Source organism: Nymphaea colorata, chromosome 11 (assembly GCF_008831285.2).
Source record: "Nymphaea colorata isolate Beijing-Zhang1983 chromosome 11, ASM883128v2, whole genome shotgun sequence".
In the NCBI taxonomy this organism is placed as follows: Eukaryota; Viridiplantae; Streptophyta; class Magnoliopsida; order Nymphaeales; family Nymphaeaceae; genus Nymphaea; species Nymphaea colorata.
In genome coordinates, this window is record NC_045148.1 from 14860343 (window position 1) to 14879410 (window position 19068).

The window sequence follows — 19068 nt, forward strand, 5'->3', positions numbered from 1 at the left end:
AAGTCCGGGCTCAATTGGTTAAAATGAGGTTCATGGTGTTTGGTGAATCGGATGTTACATAATAACACCATAGAATTAAGCTAATTGAACTAAATTATTACATATCATCATATAGGGAGGGTCTCAGCTGATTCATGATTATGTTAACTTACAAGAATGGGTTTCGAATTATATGATTCCCATGCATATTGAGTAATATCAAAGGTAATAGAAACCAATTGCTTAGAATGACGTGCTTAAAAATATTCATATTTATAAAGAAAAGATAGGAAGCATGACTTTGTAGTACTTAATTAGCATGACTTTTAGTAAACAGACCACTTTAACTGAATTCATTCAGATTGATCGGAAAAGGTTTTGGTAAACATGGGACTCTTGCTTGTGCCCGGTCCCGATGGAAGCTAGATGATAGAGGACGACACCTAGGCCTTAGGTCCAACGGAATCGGATCCAGAAAAATCCAGATCTGGACCCACTGGCGAGCACGGGGTTCCAGAGGCGGTACTCACGTGGCAGATCCGAGTTACTTTGGCCAATTGCACCCGAACAAAAAAGGAGGATCCCATGAGTTAAAAAGAAAAACAAACAAACCCCCTGACACACAGTGGATTATGGATCCGTACGCTGGGGCACGGGATCCGAAACCGGTGAGGGTCCCCATACTGACGGGACGGTGAATGGGAAGTTTCCCACACTTGGTGACAAAAAGGATCCAAAAGGGTTCATGGATCGGCAAAGAGTGGCGCCCGTTTCATCCTCTTTCTCGGCGCTCATCAAAAATATTTTCTTGAGGTCGAACTTTTTCACTTGACCTCAGAAAATATCTTCCTTTTGTTTAAAAAAGAATTTGATATGATCATATTAAGTATTCTTCCGAGATTCATGACTGAAAAAAAACGAAGCAAAATCTTCTATCGTTTCTAAATTTTATGTTTTCGATTAACAAAGATAATCGATCATCTCCATGATTAAGATCACTTACAATAAAAAATGAAATATTTGTAACACCATAAAAGTTTAGTTTTGTATTGAATATTATGAAAGATTTTCAATAACTTATAAAAAGAGTTATTAAATAGATGATTATCTTCGTTATTAATCTTTTTGAAATTGAGATCCGTCAAACCAAAAGCCTGAGTGGGTCGAGCTGCTAAGTGGTATCAAAACCAGTGAGTTTGATTGTTACAATATTTTTTTTAATTTAAGTCAAATGATCGAACCCCGAATGACAAATTTTCTTCATACTTTTCTGAGTCGGGGTAAAAAGAAGTTAACCACGAGATGAGAGGGTTCAGTACAAAATGGCAGTAAGTGATTCGGTTTCGCTGCTTCTTGGCGTGTTCCTTTTTCTCTCCCACTTTGTACTTATCTTGCTTGTTGGGTTTTTGGGTGTCATATGCATCACGTGATGTGCCACAGAGTTCGTGATCTTGGACAACTCTGATCGTGAAATTGGTTGAGCTTCAAAATTTTGAAGCCTCGTGATCAACTGCATCTTCCTCCAACCATGAACTTTATCGGATGGGCCTTCAATCTTTTTTACATTATATTTTTCTTTTCTACTCCCCTTTACTAGGAAAAAAATAATGTTATTATAGTACAAATTAGTGAAGTCAGAGCCCAAATCCTCCCACCTAAGCCGGGGTACAGGGCCCCTGCCCGACTCTTATTGGGCTGGGCCGGGCCGGGCCGGCCGGATGCCAAGTCTATCCCTACTAGAAAGAGGGGGCCATTGTACTGTTGTACGAGACCATACCAAAAGGAATTTGGGGCAAGGTTGCGGGTCATAATCCTATGGTTTAGGAGTAGTATCAATTTGGATCGGGATTAATTGTTGTTATGGGACATTAGTATAAAATTTTAAATTTTAGAAAAAAAAAACTAATATACATAATGAGTGCTGCTCATTATTGCTCATTTTTTTTTATGAATCATGTTATCATTTAAATAAATTCTGTAAAAAGAAAATGTTTTTAAACACCAGTAGTATAGAGTCGTAGGTTCAAGCTGTTGATATCCAAAAAGAATCCGATAGACATACATGATAAGTGATGTTCATTATTGCTTACGTTTTTATGAATCAACTTCTGCTTTTGAATAAGTTTTATGCAAGGAAATTGTTTTCCAAACACCAGTAGGAACTTGAATTTGAGTCGCACCCTTGTTTAAATTTCCACATCTATTCTTGGATATCTGTTCGGCTTACTGCCTTAATCTGAGAGTTGTTTCCACTTCTGCGCAGTAACATTGTAAGAGGTGAAGTGCAAACTATATATATATATATATTGAATGATCAGATGAAACTTAGACTATAGTTTGTAGACAGTAGCAAGCATCGTTTCCTTCCTGTCATGAGTTTTGATTGGTTTCCTTCACCAGTGGTAAAAATTAAGCTTGACTGACGTCGCTCCATGTGCCGAATCCTGCTGCAAACTGAAGCTTAAGATAATGAAGCGCTGCCCACGAAGACTCCACTCATCTCTGATCATGGGGTGCGTTATAAATGTCATTAAGTTGATAGGACGTGTCTGTTGCACTCCCAAGTGGCGATGGATAGAGGAGACCTCCATTATTAAATTAAATGGAGATTTTCTCATATAAAAGCGACTACCGATGAAAACAAAAGGAGGACTATCCTTCTGGAATCATCACGTGAGCAGTCTCGGTGATCGATCCCAAGCACTTGTTTAAGTGTGGCCTTTCTTTCATCATGTTTCTTTAATGGCGGTGGGCCTATCATCTCCTTAATGGCAGCCATGGTGTTTGTATTGCTTAGCCAGAACTCCTTTAGGCGTCAATCACCATGTTCAATCTAGTGAGAGATCACAGATCAGTATCTAAATGACCGGAAATCTTCTGCGATTATATGTCTGCGTGTGCAGTAAAAGTGCTACAGATGATCATATGCACCTTCAAATGTCAAAGAGAAAATGTCTTCGATATCTATGTGTGAGTGCAGAAAGCTTTGGAATCTACTCAGGCCACACGCTACAAGATAAACCCAGCACATCGTTATCAACATCTTTCTCTCTTTTTCTGAAAGAGAACAAGAAATTAAAGGCCATGTAGTAATAAAATATTCATGCATGACCCTTCAAACGAGGCCCTACCCATGTGAAGCCCTCTTGTTTATCAGCCTCTCTAGCAGTCCACCTAACATGGGTCCCTCTTTGTTTTTGCATGTGGGAAGCCATCGATATCTCATCTCATCCCTCAGCCCCAGAACAGAAGGGATGAGAACGAGAACAGAAGTTTATCCACGCATTATTCAACTGCGATACTGTCAGTCATGTGACAACTCATTCCGATCGTCTTACGGACGTTCAGTTCTTACATGCTTCATCCCTCTGCAAACACACATATATGCAATAGAATATAATGCCTTCAAGCTATAACGGCTAGTCCCGATCATATAATAAATATCTAGGAATGTATATCTAATATTTATTTTATACTCCTTGCTACGTTAGCGTGAATTTATGGCTAGTAACGCACTTTTCTACAAAACATGATAATGAAGCATGTTTTTTTTATAGATATTTCAATAAGGATCTCTATTTGCTATTGTTCAAAATTTTTACTGAAACTATCAAATATCTACGTATGAATAGAGCATTAAGCAGATCGTAATTAATAAAATAAGTAATTACTTTAAAGTTGGTCTATGTTTTTTTTTTTTGTTTTTTATCGCTTTTTTGGGGCAAGATGAATCATGGTAAGCATGTTATGTACTGAAACCTGACTGCGTACGATATAGGACGAGTTTCATTCAGAATCTTTTTCTGCCCGATGTGTAAAGCAGTGGGACGCTTTTTCTGAAAGGCATTTCAAAGCTCAAGCTTTTTCATTAAAATTGTTACGATGCGGACACAATAGTTCACGTTTAAGTTTCATACGAGATGTTATTTTCATGCACGACGAGTGTGAAACTAACATTGATCTTTTGACTAGTTTCTTGATTCATAGATGTCCTTGATAGATTCCAGATGAAATATGTCACATGTATCTTTGGAATTTATAGATGTCCTTCAATATGTTTCCGCAGGCAGATTTTTAATAACACTTTTTCACATTAATTTGACAAAAGGCATAAAGTTCCTGTAAATTAATTATTCTACATGCTCACCTAGAATAGCTCTTTCATAAACCAAGATGATCGATAGAGCTATTGCTTCAAGAAAAGAGAAAACTTGCTTAGGATGATGGAATGCCGGTTGAAAGATGTCTACCGGTTCAAAGAGGTAAAAAGGAATTTGTGGGCATTGAATTACTAACATCTTTATGCAGAAGAGTTTAAAAAATACATTGAAGAAAAAAGAGCTAGTAATAATACAATTTGTAATAGATGAGGGTGCAAAAAGAAATTTGAGCTACAAAGGTACAACGTGCACTAACATAACGCTGCCATTAAAAAAGATTCCAAAATTCTTTGTCCTGTTACAGAAAGGAAGTTGGATTCAGCCTGTCAAAAACAGAGGTCTGGAGTGATGTCTTTCCATGCGGTCGTAGAAACATCTAAATAGAAATGGAATTTCCGGAAATAACCAGACACTGGACAAGCAAATGTGTGGAATCTTGGAACATGGAAGACAATCAAGAAGGAAGCCACTGTCATTTAAGACTTCTATAAGGCTTTCATTACGCGTAATATATATATATATATATATATATATATATAGTGACAGAGAGAGTTCTCTATCTATGTTATTCAAGTCGGATTTGTTGTATGAACTCTACATTTATGCCTCAGAAAGTTTTCTGTTGTCACCTGATAACTCTGCAGAGCTTAGAATTCGCATATGCAGCACAGCAGTAGGGGAGTTTGGCTTTGAGTCTTGCTTTACTGCACATGTACATCACCTTAATAGCCCTGATATCCCCAGACCGGAGGCGTTTCCTGAGTTAAGGTGAAGAGTTCTAGGGAGGATGCTAAAAGAATGAGGATATCCAGTTTCTATCCAGAAAGATAGCTAGCATAAAGCTTCCTCAGGTTCATGGCTTGCCATGAGAAGCAGTAGAGGTTTCTTTGTTGAATAAGACTGCAAGCGACAAAAAGGATTCTCGAAAACCATTATTCCATTAAAATCCAGTTCGACTTTTCTTTCTACTTTTGATTAAGCAGGATAAACCAATTCAAATTGTTGGTTGAACCTTATGGAGCAATAGCATAGAACAAAACGGCTTTGGCTCCACAATAAAAATGGTGAAGCATAAGTTGACAGGATTTACCATTTACTTCTCAAATAGATTTCCAAGATTGATCCATCTGACACTGAAATAAGTTGAAACTGCATTCATTGGTTCGGGTGGAAGATCTTCATACCCATCAAAATTGATTAGTCGCCGATTCAAATTATAATAAACCAATTGTGACAACATAGAAGGAAGAGCAGGACAAACCTCCAATTTGTATCTTTTGGCATTAAATCTGCCCTCCTCAATTTACAAGTCTTAGTCATGGCCTTACACAGGTCCCAAAACCTAAGCTTGTTTCGAAAGCTTAAAAGCTTGAGCAATGGCAACTATGAAGACTCCTATATAAGTTTGTACCAACTTATATGAATAATTGTAGAGACTGAACTGTAGTTTCAAAATTTTAAAAGGGTCGAAATATAATTTTTCAAAACTTATATACTTAAAATAAACTTTTCCAAATTTATACGTAAATTTTTTATTTTTAAACCTGAGGAGGGCCATGGCCCTTGCCGCCACCCCTGACTTGGAGTGTTGACAACTTCTTTGCTTAGGTGAAAAGAGTTATTATTGATTAGTGCCCTTCTTTTCTTTTTTATCAAATATAAAAGGATATACATTTAGTGAGTTGTAACTTTTCTCATGTGTTAAAACTAGTAAGAAATTTTTAATAATTTCTAAAATTTTTAATAATTTCCTATATATAAGAGACACTTTTCTTATAAGAAAATAGCCTCTGTTTTGCCATGACTGCATATTGTTTAAACTGACATGAGTCTTCTTAACAAAAGGGAGGAACACAACTCACAAAAGCAGCTGATTTTTCACCAAGGGACTTTGTTTACAGATGCCAAGGACATGTCGTCAGAACATGCAAAACATAAGAGCTTCACTCATCATGATTGTAAAATTTTATAAAAAAAAAAAGTAAGCAGACATCGTATAAGAAGGAAAAGCAAAATAAAAGCAGAAGCACAAGAGACAGAGCATCTAACAAGTAGCATCAAAAGAAAAGGATGAGGCAAATCCATGATGTGCTAACACCAGATTATCCACCAGTAATTGATTTTAGAATAACAAGTAATCTAGTTGGAAGCCAAGAAAAACAAAAAAAAGGTAAAGAAACAGTAATATATTGATCAACGCAGAAACTCCAACTCCTTCTCGATCTTCCCTGCAAACGGCGTCGCAAGAACTAATGCTCCAGATTTCGACATCCTCTTACTCTCAAAAGCCGCATGGAAAAACTCGACATTTGAAACTCATAATAGATATAGAAAACCAGAAAAAGCAAAAAAGCAATGGAAAATGCAGCATAAGTTTCGGAAAAGAAGAAATTACTTCTGTCCTTCCAACCCATTTTTTTCAGCTATCGCCACTAAATGATGGCGAACAAAGCCTCCATAATAATAAATCTTCTTCACAGATCTCCAAGAAGGCGACGAAAAAAGTTATCGATTATTGAGTTCATGCATCTGCAACACTGTAGGTATCTTAATAAGGAGGTTCTATTCTCAAGAGCTCGCTGATGCATGGAACCTACTGGAGAAGCTAGCTCAAAAGGTTGGTTGCTATTCTTTGTCTTCATGCCTTCGATATTCATTCATGCTCTGCTTGTATATGGCTATGGATATGAACAGATGGCAAGTGCAGAGACCACCATAGAGTTGCAGCACTTTATGCAACCTCCGTAACCAACATGTGCCGATCGTAAGCTCCCATCCTACTCAGAGAACTTGGACAGATTGCACTCAAGTCCGGAGCTGCAGAAAAAAAAGAACATGGGAGACATACTTGCAAAAGGAAGAAGCCAACTTGAAAGGATGGAATCAGAAGTTTGAATCTCTCCGTCTCTTTCGCTATGTCCATCTATCTACCTCTTTTTCTTTCTCTCTGTCTATTTCGTGAGCATCATTTTCACTCTTAATTATCCGACCTGCTTGGTCTGCCTCACATGGGACTTAGCCGTTGCTTTCATATTTTACCGGAGCATGAGGACTCGAGTCTGCAGATGACATTGGCAAAAAATACATGAGTCTAAGGATCTGGAGCTACGTTTTCTCCACTCTAGCACATTGAATTTGCTCAATCTGCAGGATTTGTGGCAATGAATTACAAGCTTTCGGCCTTTTTAAAATTAATTTGAAATGCGTGCTCAAGTCCGTGCGGCTTGCTTTTCAAAGCTCGTAATAGGTACCTATGTTCAAAGCATGAATTAGCTATTTAATTTATTTACAATCTGACCTTACTGATATTTTCGTTTGTTAGACTTTAATAGTGTTTTTTATAATAAGAAAAAATGAATGGCCTTCATAGCATCAACGTTTTGATAATAGATATTTTTCATAAAAATAACTTGAATCAAAACATATTTTGCATCATAATAATTTTTGTAAATATATTACGATGTTAATTTGATTTAAAATAAGCTTTTAGCAGAGAATTAAAGGGCTTGGTTTTTATTCTGACCTATGTGTTTGCTTTTTACCAATTTCTCTAAAAGCATGGCCATCGTATACAATCAAAGAAAACAATGAAAAAGAAACATGATAGCGTCATAAGAAACAGTTTGAAAATCGTTTTTACTTTTTATAATTTTTTAAAATTTAATTAAAAAGGAAATCACACGAGTACTTCAATAAAAGGTACTTGAACATAAAAATGAAGGTAATTGAAGTTCTTTTTGGATCAAAACCGATTGTTTTAACTTAGTTTCATTGTGTTTTTGAAATTTATTGGTCATTACTATCTGTTGTCTTTATTTATATTATTCATTTATTTAAATTTTGTTTTATTTTGAAATTTTTATGGTATTTTGCACACACACACATCTATATATATAAATATATATTACCCTATTGTATTCCTATACTCATATTTTTTGACATTATTGCTTACCCGACGCTGTACTCACACCCATGTCATTTAGCCCGACCCTGCCTAAGAACTAACTTTCCAAGATATTATAATATGAAGAGACAAGCGGCGACCACACTGGGAGTCGAACCCAGGCCTTTTTGATTACAAGTCCACCTCTCTCTCTCGAGAGAGAGAGAGAGTCAAAGGGATTGAAAAGATTCGGAGTGTGTGGCTTCTGGGGTTGCCGCCATTGCCCTCCACAAAAGAGGGACAATAATAACAAAGCAAGAAGATAGATGGCACACTTGGATGTTGCTTTTTCAATCAGAGAAACTGTGGGCCTGTGGCTTCATATTACACGTAAGTTCGACATGTTGCCGATCGGAACGAAATTCTCCCCACGTTCGTGAGGCTTGGATTTGAGGCTATTTCAACGTCCACATCTCTTTTCTTCTCTCATGTGGCTGGGGTACTCTCGCGCGCGCCGCGCGCACAAACACAGAGACGGAGCAGTAGCATCATCTCTTCCTCTCCCCGCTGCTTAGACAAGGATTGTACCATCTTCCTGTGAGGAGAAAGTAAAGGTTTGTGCTTCTTCTTTCATTCTTTCGCTTTCGATTCTCCACCCTTGAAGAGTATCACTCTGCTGCTTCTTCTTTCATCTCAATACGAATTCTTTGATTTCATTGACGGTGGTGTCTCTTGCCCTCTCTTGTTGTATGGTTTTTCATGGTCTCTGTCAGCTTGCTTCTAAATTCAGACTTCAGACTCGATAATTTTGTGCTTTAAGGTTTTGGGTTTAGTTTGAATTTGAGTTTCCTCGGCTAAGACTTGTTTTGGAAATGTTTCTCCGAATCATGTCTCTTTCTTCAACGTTATTCCCATTTGCTTCATTGTTGGTTTGCGTGATCAATGTCGGTTCGGCCTTTCGTCTCCTTCCACACGAAAGGTGTGCCTTTGGATTCGTAACCACAAAGAAGTTTGCATGTAAGATTATGAAAAGCTGCTGTGTGCTTCAGTTAATAAAATCAACTTCAAGCGACTGTTCCTGTTATTGATACTTGCTAACTATTAAAATTAGCCCAAACACTCCTGGTTATTGCTTATATATTTCATATCTTACCTATTGGCAAAAGTTGTTCCTGTTTGGTGTGGTTTATTCAGAAGTTGCTTCCTGCTTATGCTTTTCGTTTCTCAAAATGGCATGTTTGGGCCTTTTTCTTTCTATGACCGAACTGCAAACAGCTAAATTAGTTACCTTGTAGATCAGAATGGATGAAATTTCCGTATAACTGGATTTCAGATAAAATGGTATGTTCTAATTCAGGTTCTAGGTTTCTCTCTATGAATTTTATTTAGTTAATCATTTGGGCAATCTTTCTGGCGTTCCTTTTCTTTAGAATAAATTTTGGGAGATAACCTTATTCCATTGACCTTGTTCTTTAATCTAGTCAAGCATTGTAACTCCGTTCATTCTATTAGGTGCTCAGATAATTTTTCCTGGCAAATGGAAGTTCTTCTGGTTCGTCAGTTAAGTGCAGCATCACCTTGCAAATCTAGAAGTGGGGATTTTCCTTGCATACATTTGGCACCCTATGGTAAACACTGTCAACCAGCTACTTCGGATCAAAGGCACCGACACTTGAAATTGGAAAAACAACAGTTTCTTAAAGGAAGGTTTTCATTATCTAGAGGGAAGCATATTGTAGGATTTCAATTGTCAGTTTCAAAATCTCCATCTTTACGTATCTCAAGTGAGCAAAAGGCAGTGATATTGAGAAGAAGGGGTGAGAAGGATAACGGTCAAATTGAAAAAGCAAGCAATGCTCTGGAACAACTTGATTTTGAGCGTGGTGTTTGCATCCCTTTTCGCAAATACACACCTGAAACAGTATGTGGTTCTCTTTTGTTTCTTTACAGCTCTTCTGTTTTTTGTTGATAATGTTAATTTTGTGATCATTGGTGGAGAATGTCCTTGTTAAGTTGTTTTTAGGTTACCACTAACTCAAACATTTCCAGGTGCGGAATAAGGTATTAGAATCAAGAGGGGGAATATTATCTCTGATTGGTCGTGGGGTGGAGATAGTTTGGAATTTGGGTTTGTATTGGTCTGGTCTCGTGTATGACTTCGTGCTAGGACAGGATCAGGAAGTTGTTCAATTTCGGGCAAGGCAGCTTCGTAAACTTTTGTGTCAGCTGGGGCCCTCTTTTATTAAGGCTGGTCAGGTTAAATTGCTTATTCCTAATCATCAACAATTACATCCTAAGTTTCCTTTTTCTTTTACGAAAAGTTTTTGACAGCTGGATTAACATTGGAAGCTCACTTGTTGATTACAATTTTATAGGTTCTGGCAAATCGACCTGATATAATACGAGAAGATTATATGAATGAGCTTTGCATTCTCCAAGATGATGTACCACCATTTCCCAATCAGGTCTGTTTTTTCTGTCTGCTAGAAAAGGAAGTTGGAAAAGGAAAGAGGTTTTATTGCTAATAGGATTATAGGGGTTCATGACACACTTCATTTAACAGTTTCCATCTCAAAGTGGTCATCTTAGTGTAAATCTATGACCTGCAGGAAGCTTTTTCTATTATTGAAGAGGAACTGGGGCAGCCTCTTGAGAAGGTTTTCAGCAAGATCTCAGCAGAGACAATAGCGGCAGCTAGCTTGGGCCAAGTTTATCGGGCTACACTTCGCAGCTCTGGCGAAGATGTGGCAGTTAAGGTAACAGACTATATCTTATAGTCTGATTCATGGTAGACTTGTTGAGCTTGTGTTTCATGTACTATCCATGCTTATTGAGCTTCCTTTGTTCTGCTTGTAGGTTCAAAGGCCCGGTATTGAACCAATAATTTATCGTGATCTTTTCTTGTTTAGAACTTTAGCTTCATTTTTGAATGGGATAAGTCTCCAGAAACTTGGGTGTAATGCTGAACTTATAGTTGACGAATTTGGTGAGAAACTGCTGGAGGAGCTTGATTACACATTGGTAAACTTTTGCAGCTTTTTAACATTGTATTTTATTAAAAGGATATAATCTTTGGCAAAAAAAAAAGTGGGACCAGTGTGCTAGTTTGTACTTTTCTTTCTTTCTTTCTGCTCACAATGTAAATAATCATATTACACGATCTTCCTGTCTTTCTTGTCCTGCAATGCAGGAAGCTAGAAACCTCGAGGATTTTCTGGAGAACTTCAAAAATGATCCCACAGTTAAGATCCCTAAGGTTTATAAGGAGCTTTCTGGTGAGCGCGTGTTAGTAATGGAGTGGATTGATGGAATACGATGTACAAATCCACAGGTTACCATGCTCTTTTAATTTGTCCAATATTTTACTGCAGCATGTGTGTAGTTCAGCATTAAAATAATAAATTGACAATATCCATTTCACCATGTTTTCTACATATGAGCTGACCCGATGTATTTGCTTAATACACAACTAGGCTATCAAAGAAGCAGGCATAGATGTAAACGGTTTCTTAACTGTTGGTGTAAGTGCTGCATTGAGGCAATTGCTAGAATTTGGGCTGTTTCATGGTGATCCACATCCTGGAAATATTTTTGCAATGCGTGATGGTCGCATTGCTTATGTAGATTTTGGGAATGTTGCTGTGCTCAGCCAGGTGAGTTATTTTATTAATGTACATGCTGTCAGAATAAATGTTTCAGTTTCACAAACACTAGAGAGACTTTTCTAACTTTGCAGTTGTAACCCAATTCTTAGAGTGACTTGTTTGAATACTTTTTTGCAGTTGTAACCTCTATCTTTTTCTGAACAGATTGAGTTCCTAATCAATGTAATTCAATTTCATTTTCAATAATTTGGTCACTTTGCTTTTCATTTTTCCATTATTTGGGCTTTAGATATTATCTTGTGCAGAGGACTTGATATGTTGAAATCTTGTGGCCAACGGATAGCCTTGAGTTGGCATGTGCAGCCTATTTCTCATGGGTTCTTATTCTAGCATATGGATCCTATATTAACAAAAATGGCACTGGATGTTCCATGCACCCAGTCATACCTTTGCTGGGAATTGTGCAAATAACTTATCAGTTCATAATCAGGGTTATCCTTTATAGTTTTTTGTTCTTTCTTTCATTTAGAATTTGCATTGATTCCATCGTGTTTCAATTTTCAACGTGGTTCATTTTGCTATGTTATTAATAGTTAAATCCTAGAATTTATTGTTAAAAAATTTGCAGAGATGCCAACTGTGGCGATATCATTTCCTAGACTCGTGTTCATGTCTATGTGATGTTGACTGGTAGAAATAGAGCCCCAGGATCCTTTATCTCATGTACTGGGATGTGTCAACCAAATGCAAATTTTTGGTCTTGAAAGATTTGTATCTTATTTTCTATCTCATCTTTTTTCATTCCTTTTTTCAGCAAAACAAGCAAATATTGATCGATGCTGTTGTCCATGCTGTAAATGAAGATTATGTTGAAATGGCAAATGATTTTACCAGGCTTGGCTTCCTTGCTAGTGGAACCGATGTTTCTCCTATTGTACCAGCCTTGGAAGCGATTTGGCAGAACTCTGCAGGAAAAGGCCTTGCTGATTTCAATTTCCGCAGTGTAACTGGTAATAACTTTCACTGTGCTAGAGGCTGACAACTGTGTATGGTGTATCATTTTATGTAAGGACTTGGGCTATGATGTCTGTGAAGTATGCAATTTTCCCTAGATATATCATGCAATGGAGTAATTGCATATGAATATTGGATTAGCATATCCACTTGTGTAGAGGACCCAAATTCTCTCTAGACTTTGTTTGGGTCATGTTAATTAAAAATGTATTCACTCTTTTAATGATCCAATGAACGCTGGATCCTTAGTGCGCACCTGTAGTTGATGGTGTAATAAAGTAGAGTTGGAAATACCAAAACTAAAAATGTTTCTGGTTATTGAGAACAATTATTGTTCAAGAGAATTTTCAAGTGAATTGATAGTAAAGTTGGCTGTGCATTATTAACAAAGTCAATGCATGGGCCATTATTATTTTCAGAAAAGTTGCGTGTGAAATATTGACTGGGGGATGTCTTCTCAAATTTTCATGACCATGAGCCTTACTGGTTATGCATTTCTATTGTATATTTTGCAGGTAAATTTAACCAACTCGTTTATCAGTATCCAATACGAATCCCAGAAAGATTTTCTCTTGTCATTCGCTCCTTGTTGACTCAGGAAGGCATTTGCTTTACACTAAAACCAGATTTTAAATTTCTCGAGGTAAGTATATTTATTCTCTGAATGCTTCAAATTTTCAGATGAAGCAATGCCAAAAGTTTAATTCAAATTTTCTTGAAATCTTGTGATGCAACACTTTTTTTCGGTTTCCTGAATTTTTGTTGGTGCTTCTTCGAAGTATAGCTCCTTGAGTATTTGACTATTCATTTCCCTTTTGCATGTTATTGAGTTTAGGAAGCTTTTGCAGGTTGCATATCCTTACGTGGCAAAACGTCTTTTAACAGACCCAAATCCTGCTCTTCGTGAGCGCCTTATTCAGGTACTTTAATATGAAGCTGTCTGTTATATGTGGCTTTTTTTATCAAGCTACTGTATGAATAATACGACTGAGTTTATGAAAGCAGAATATATAGTATCAGATAGTAAAAAGAATAAAAACTGGAAGCAGAAAGAGCTTATAGTTGTTGTTACACGACGACAGCCAGGAAGGTGGATACACCTGGCCTCTCAAATATCTTGGGCTTTAACAATGAAAATTTTTGAACTATGTATTTTCTTCTGCAAAAGGCAATTGGTGCACCTTCTTTTTTCTTCTTTTGGCTGGCGAATGATCAATATACAAGGATAAGTGTATCTTTGCTCTTGTTCATGACTCAGAGCTAGTTATTTCTTGCTCACCTGCGACATGCTTTCTGCAGGTTCTGTTTAAAGATGGAGCATTTCAATGGAAACGGCTTGAGAATCTCATAACTTTAGCGAAGGAGAATGTTGCTAAAATGAACAGCAATCCTGCATTGCAAACGAGGAACATGTATGTAGCTTCACTGGATCTGATCTGTTTCTTGAAATTTGTCCTAGACTGATGCTGAATATGCTTCAGGCGAAGTTCAAGAGATGTGCAAGTTGAAAAAAAACTAGATCTAACTGATACAATCAAGGATGGGGCAAAGATGTTTATGATCGATTCTGGTATTCGACGACAACTTCTTCTGGCTTTGACTGAAGACTCCAGGCTTCACATCCAAGAGGTACGTATGAACAGCTTCTGCTTGAAATCCAGGAATTGTTATTTGCATTTGGAGACAGAGACTAGTCCTTTTTCTACTGTCTATTTGTTTTGACAACTCATCACAACTGCAGCTAGTGGATGTCTATAGATTGGTGGAGGATGAAATAGATATACCGACTGTAGCACTTCAAGTCTTGCAAGGTAGAGGCAGTTTATTTGCAGCTTTTTTCTGAACGTGATGGCTTTGCATTGGCTTATTATGGTAATATGACTTTCCCAATTACAGAATTGCCTGCTGTAACACGTGACCTCATGCTTTCCTGGAGTGAATCTGTTCTGTCTGACCGTTGATTCAGTTTGAAACTACAATGGTAATTAATTTCTTTGCTATTGCTTGGCGGACAAGTGCTTTGCTTGCTTGTGCTTTATATCTAAAGAGGGAGGAAATCCTGCCATCTATGACACACAACCTCGTGCCTTTCTGGAACAATCTGTTGCGCCGCATCCACTGAACTAGTTTGACGCCATGCACCATCAAGAAGATGCAATGTACTAGTTGCATTTATTTTTGATGCATCAACACGAAGATTCTACAGGCTGCATGTTTGTGTGATGGAATATTCCAACGTCCCCGTCGCACATTTCTAGCTATTAGATATTTATGCGGAAATGCATTATATTCTTGTATACGTGCTTCCTTGGGCGATCATTTTTAAAATGTAAATTTTGTATAATATGTAATTCACACGATACTTTTGTATCTAATCATTCTTATACATGTATCCTCTTGTTGCTTTATATGAGTCCACATTGTTTTATGATTATAAAGTTTTTCGGGAAGGTTCCAATTGTCCAGTTTATTGTGCTCTTGAAAGTGCAGATTAGCTAGTTTTCCCTTTCTTCTTTCCAACTCTTCGTCCGCCTTGAACTTCCAGATAGCTTATGAATCCTGGTACCGAGAAGCTAGAAACTGGCGGTAGCTCTGAGGCCCCCAAACCGGGCATTTCAGATATCCATTAAAGGTGCCAGTACCAAGACTGTGTCTCCCTTCTCTACCCCGTCTTGACCTCATCAGGGATTTGACTGAATCTGAGTAGGTATCGAAAACACAAATCTGCAATGTGTTTGAGTCGGGACTTGTATGTTTGCTAATATTTTTGTCTCTACTAAGGTATAATTTCTCCTAATTTGGCCGTTGTATGTTTTTTTGGCAATCTATTATTTTTCTGCTGAAAGTTTTGACGGAAAGGGAATGCTGCTACTATGCAAAACCACTTACACAGCCATGAATCTAAACCACCCAATTTTTGTGGGCTTCTAACGTCGACAACCGTACTGCTTATCCTAGATATACATTGCTAGTTCAGCAGCTGCTAGAAACAATTGCAATTTTTTTTATGTTGGTGAAATGGTATCTTGGAGACCGTATGTGTGTGTACATATATGAAACACACGCACACATAACCCAAATCCACCACCAGAAACAGTAATCAGTACATAATATATATATAGCTAAATATCGCGACATCGGATGTCCGGTAATTAACATGGGCAAAACAATGGGAAGATGCATTATAGATAACGGGTGACATGCTGTCATCGATGTACAAAAATCGAACAAAAGAAACCAAGGCGAGAGAAGCCACAAACGGAGGGTGATAGGGAGATGAGGGAGGAGAAACACACACTTTGTTTTGTATCCTTGCAACTGGTATTGTGATAAGCTTGAACACATACTAGAAAATATTGGCTCTTATAACATGGTTATGCAGCTATAACTTTAACTGCATGATGACGTACTCGGTTGAATGCTGCCATTAGAATATCAAGGTTTATTTTCAGTGGGGTTTGTTGTCTTGGATCTCCTTGAAGGTACATGAAAGTTGGAGAACAAAAAACAAGAAGAATTGGAATTTTCATGTGGTATCACTGGGCTTCCAATTAGACTTGGGATCTCAAAAAGTTTTGATGAAAAAGAAAATATTTATGAACTTTCACAATTCATTTGTCTTACCTTGGATTGCCGTTATCATGAAGTGATTGCTATTTGTTGCAAATAGGAAATTAGAAACCATTTTGGTGCTTACTCAAATAGCGTGGCACACCCGACATGGGAACGAAGTGGAGAATCAGCTTGATTAGGAAAACTGCCAATCACAAGCGCGAGCACTCATGCGCGCCACAAACACATTCAGAGATGGGATACAGCAACTTGAGATTATGTCCGATGTCATAAGAATTCATGAATGTAAGCAAACTTCTACTGTTCGCATTTAACTGTTAGAACAACAATGACCAAATGAGACAGAATCCCAGCTCCACGATTCGTATTTGTACAGACACTAACAATGAAGAAAAACCAGTTATGATTCTTTTCCATGTATGTGTAATAACCAGAACCTTGACAAGAGGTTCAATGTCGAAATTATATTGCAGAAAGCTACGCGATTGAATGCATATATTATTCACAAATTGACCAACCAGTCACCTGGTGGCAAATAATGGTTAAGAATCCCTTATAAATATCACTATTTTGTTGTAGTAAAAATAACCACTTCATGTTGGCCATCTGTTTTCTACAAGAGAACTTATTTGCAACGGATATATGTTGATTTCAGCCCATATCACCGCGATTCAGAAGAGGACGCGGGCACACGCGATGTGGGTTTACTTACTAGATCACCCTCATTGATTTCATTACCTGAACGGTGAATATGCTGGTTAGTTTTTGATACTCATGTTAATGATATGGCCGAGTCCAATGGCACCATTTTCTGGAAGATATTGCAACTCCGGACGCCGCCGTGATTGCCACTTTATTGGAAGGACTAATCCTTTCATAATTCCTGCCATGTTATTGGGATCATGAGGGTTTACGTTACATTTGGTTTTTCTCTCCACTTCCTGCTAGGTATAATGATGCAAGAAGAATTAAGATTAACTGATCTTAATCCAGCTGCATTTAAGTCTAAGCTAAAACTAAACTAAAACTAACTAAAACTCAAGTAAACGATCAAAGGAACAAGAAGAACATAAGAAAACTAACCAACACTTCATTTCTTTCAATTGATGACCCCTTACAAAATGACCCAATGTCCTGTTTTATAGAAAAAGGGATGGATTGTGGATCTGGACCCATTTACAAGTACTAAAAATCTAACTAGATTCAATTACAAGATTTGGGTATGATTTCATCTTGCATCAAAAGCAGAGTTGGCTCCTCTCGAACTATACTCGAGCGCCATATATATGCCAAATCTCAGCTTGGCTTGGCTCAAACTCAGCTCCGTTCAGCTAGAGCCGAAGTTTGGCTTGACCTTAGCCAAGCCTTTCATTAACCTCGGCTTGAGATTAGCCGAGCCGTTCATTAAAAACTTGACTTTTAGTATGATTGAAGTAGCTTTCTACTTATGACAATATGAGGCCATGCCTTCTATCCATTTTCTTTTCATGAGCAGATTTGGGTTTAGCTGAGAAGTGCTTGCTTAGCTCAAGCTTAATTCCTTAACTTAAGCGAGTTCATCTGTCCGAAGCACCTCTGGATTGCCCTGGGTTCTATTACCAACTGCATTGGTTTCTTTATATTCATCACGAAAAAAAAAAAGTATCTTTCTTTAAAATTCCCAAGGCTAACCATCACATATATTTATTTTTTAAGTTTCTAGGATTCTTTCAGAAGTTGTTGACCTTAAAATGTCTGGTTGAATTCAATTGGTACATTGAAGAAGTCATAATTCATGACCGTAACGGAAAGAAATTACTGGATGACTTTCTTATATTCCACATGTAGACGACCTCCAACTCTCTAAGTGCTCAATGAAGTACATGTTCCAATAGATTACACCAGTGGAAACCTACCATGCTAAATATGTGAAAGGGTGTTTGGACATTGAACATCTCTGTTACTAGGATAAATTTGGACATAATTTCCTAGAGTCGCATTTATTTGGACAAATAGGGGTGCATCATTTCATGTAAATGATTCCTGCTACTTCGTAACGTTCTCACGATGTGACCATCAACTTAATCTAAGACCAAACGTCGATGCAACATGCATTCCCATCTCATCATCAAGGTAATAGTTAAGTTCCATCAGCATGCATAATTGTTTGTTTAGCTTCCAGAATTAAGGGTACCCATTATCCGTCTTTTTTTTTGTTCATATGTTAGTATTGTTTGCATGCAACACATTCTCTCTCCTTAGTATGTTGAGAACTTTATGTGGGAATTAGGCTTCATGATAATTCATTTTACAGTTTGCAATCAGTTGCTTTTCTTGCCTGCACTATCTTGCTACAAACTCTTTCTGATTTTAGATATGTTGCCTAGACTCCGTCTCTCAAATATCTGTCGACTCCACTCGCATGACAGCAGATGGTCATCTTTGGCAGGTATGAACTTAGGATGTTAGCAGTATAATCGTACATGTATATACATACACAGCCATACTGGTTTTTCAGGTCCCTTCCCTAGTGTCCATCAATCTGGGGCAGGAAGGATAGTTATGGGGATTGGAACGACCACTCATCCACTAAAATCTAATCCCGGTGTTCATGGATATGACAAATTTGAACGAAATTTAGGTCAGTATAAGGCTGCAAATGGTGTAGTGCAAGGGGGTCATGCGGAATCAACGAGTGATGCCGAATCTCCTAATTCGTTCAAAGGTTTAATAAGGGAGAATCTTGGAATATGCCAGAAATAATATTGCAGATCTGCAAGTTAATAGTTACAGTACTCCCATGCTCCAAACCAAGTTACATTTACTAGTAGGGAATGACCAAGAGATTTGCCATATAATTCCCATGCTCCTCAGA

At 37.6% G+C, this 19068-nt stretch overlaps 1 protein-coding gene across 2 annotated transcripts; it reads left to right on the forward strand.

Annotated features, from left to right (window-relative positions):
• The first annotated feature begins 8366 nt into the window (after positions 1–8366).
• On the forward strand, positions 8367–15049 carry LOC116264677 (protein ACTIVITY OF BC1 COMPLEX KINASE 1, chloroplastic). Of its 2 annotated transcripts, none has more exons than XM_031645020.2 (15): positions 8367–8636; positions 9535–9943; positions 10072–10278; positions 10398–10487; positions 10632–10778; positions 10879–11043; positions 11213–11353; positions 11496–11675; positions 12442–12637; positions 13157–13284; positions 13490–13561; positions 13941–14053; positions 14123–14270; positions 14383–14452; positions 14538–15049. In XM_031645020.2, the coding sequence occupies exons 2-15, from the start codon at positions 9560–9562 to the stop codon at positions 14600–14602; spliced, it is 2106 nt and encodes a 701-aa protein (XP_031500880.1). In that variant the 5' UTR covers positions 8367–8636; positions 9535–9559; the 3' UTR covers positions 14603–15049. The 2 variants fall into 2 exon arrangements, with proteins under 2 accessions (XP_031500880.1, XP_031500881.1); XM_031645021.2 differs by having other exon boundaries at positions 9543–9943.
• Positions 15050–19068: the final 4019 nt, after the last annotated feature.

What these genes read in the sequence shown, in the direction of transcription:
- LOC116264677 (XM_031645020.2), top strand. Translation starts at nt 9,560, where the DNA reads ATGGAAGTTCTTCTGGTTCGTCAGTTAAGTGCAGCATCACCTTGCAAA. An exon ending in TACGATGTACAAATCCACAG is followed by an intron (nt 11,354 to 11,495) that starts GTTACCATGCTC and finishes ATACACAACTAG; the next exon opens with GCTATCAAAGAAGCAGGCAT. An exon ending in GCATTGCAAACGAGGAACAT is followed by an intron (nt 14,054 to 14,122) that starts GTATGTAGCTTC and finishes AATATGCTTCAG; the next exon opens with GCGAAGTTCAAGAGATGTGC.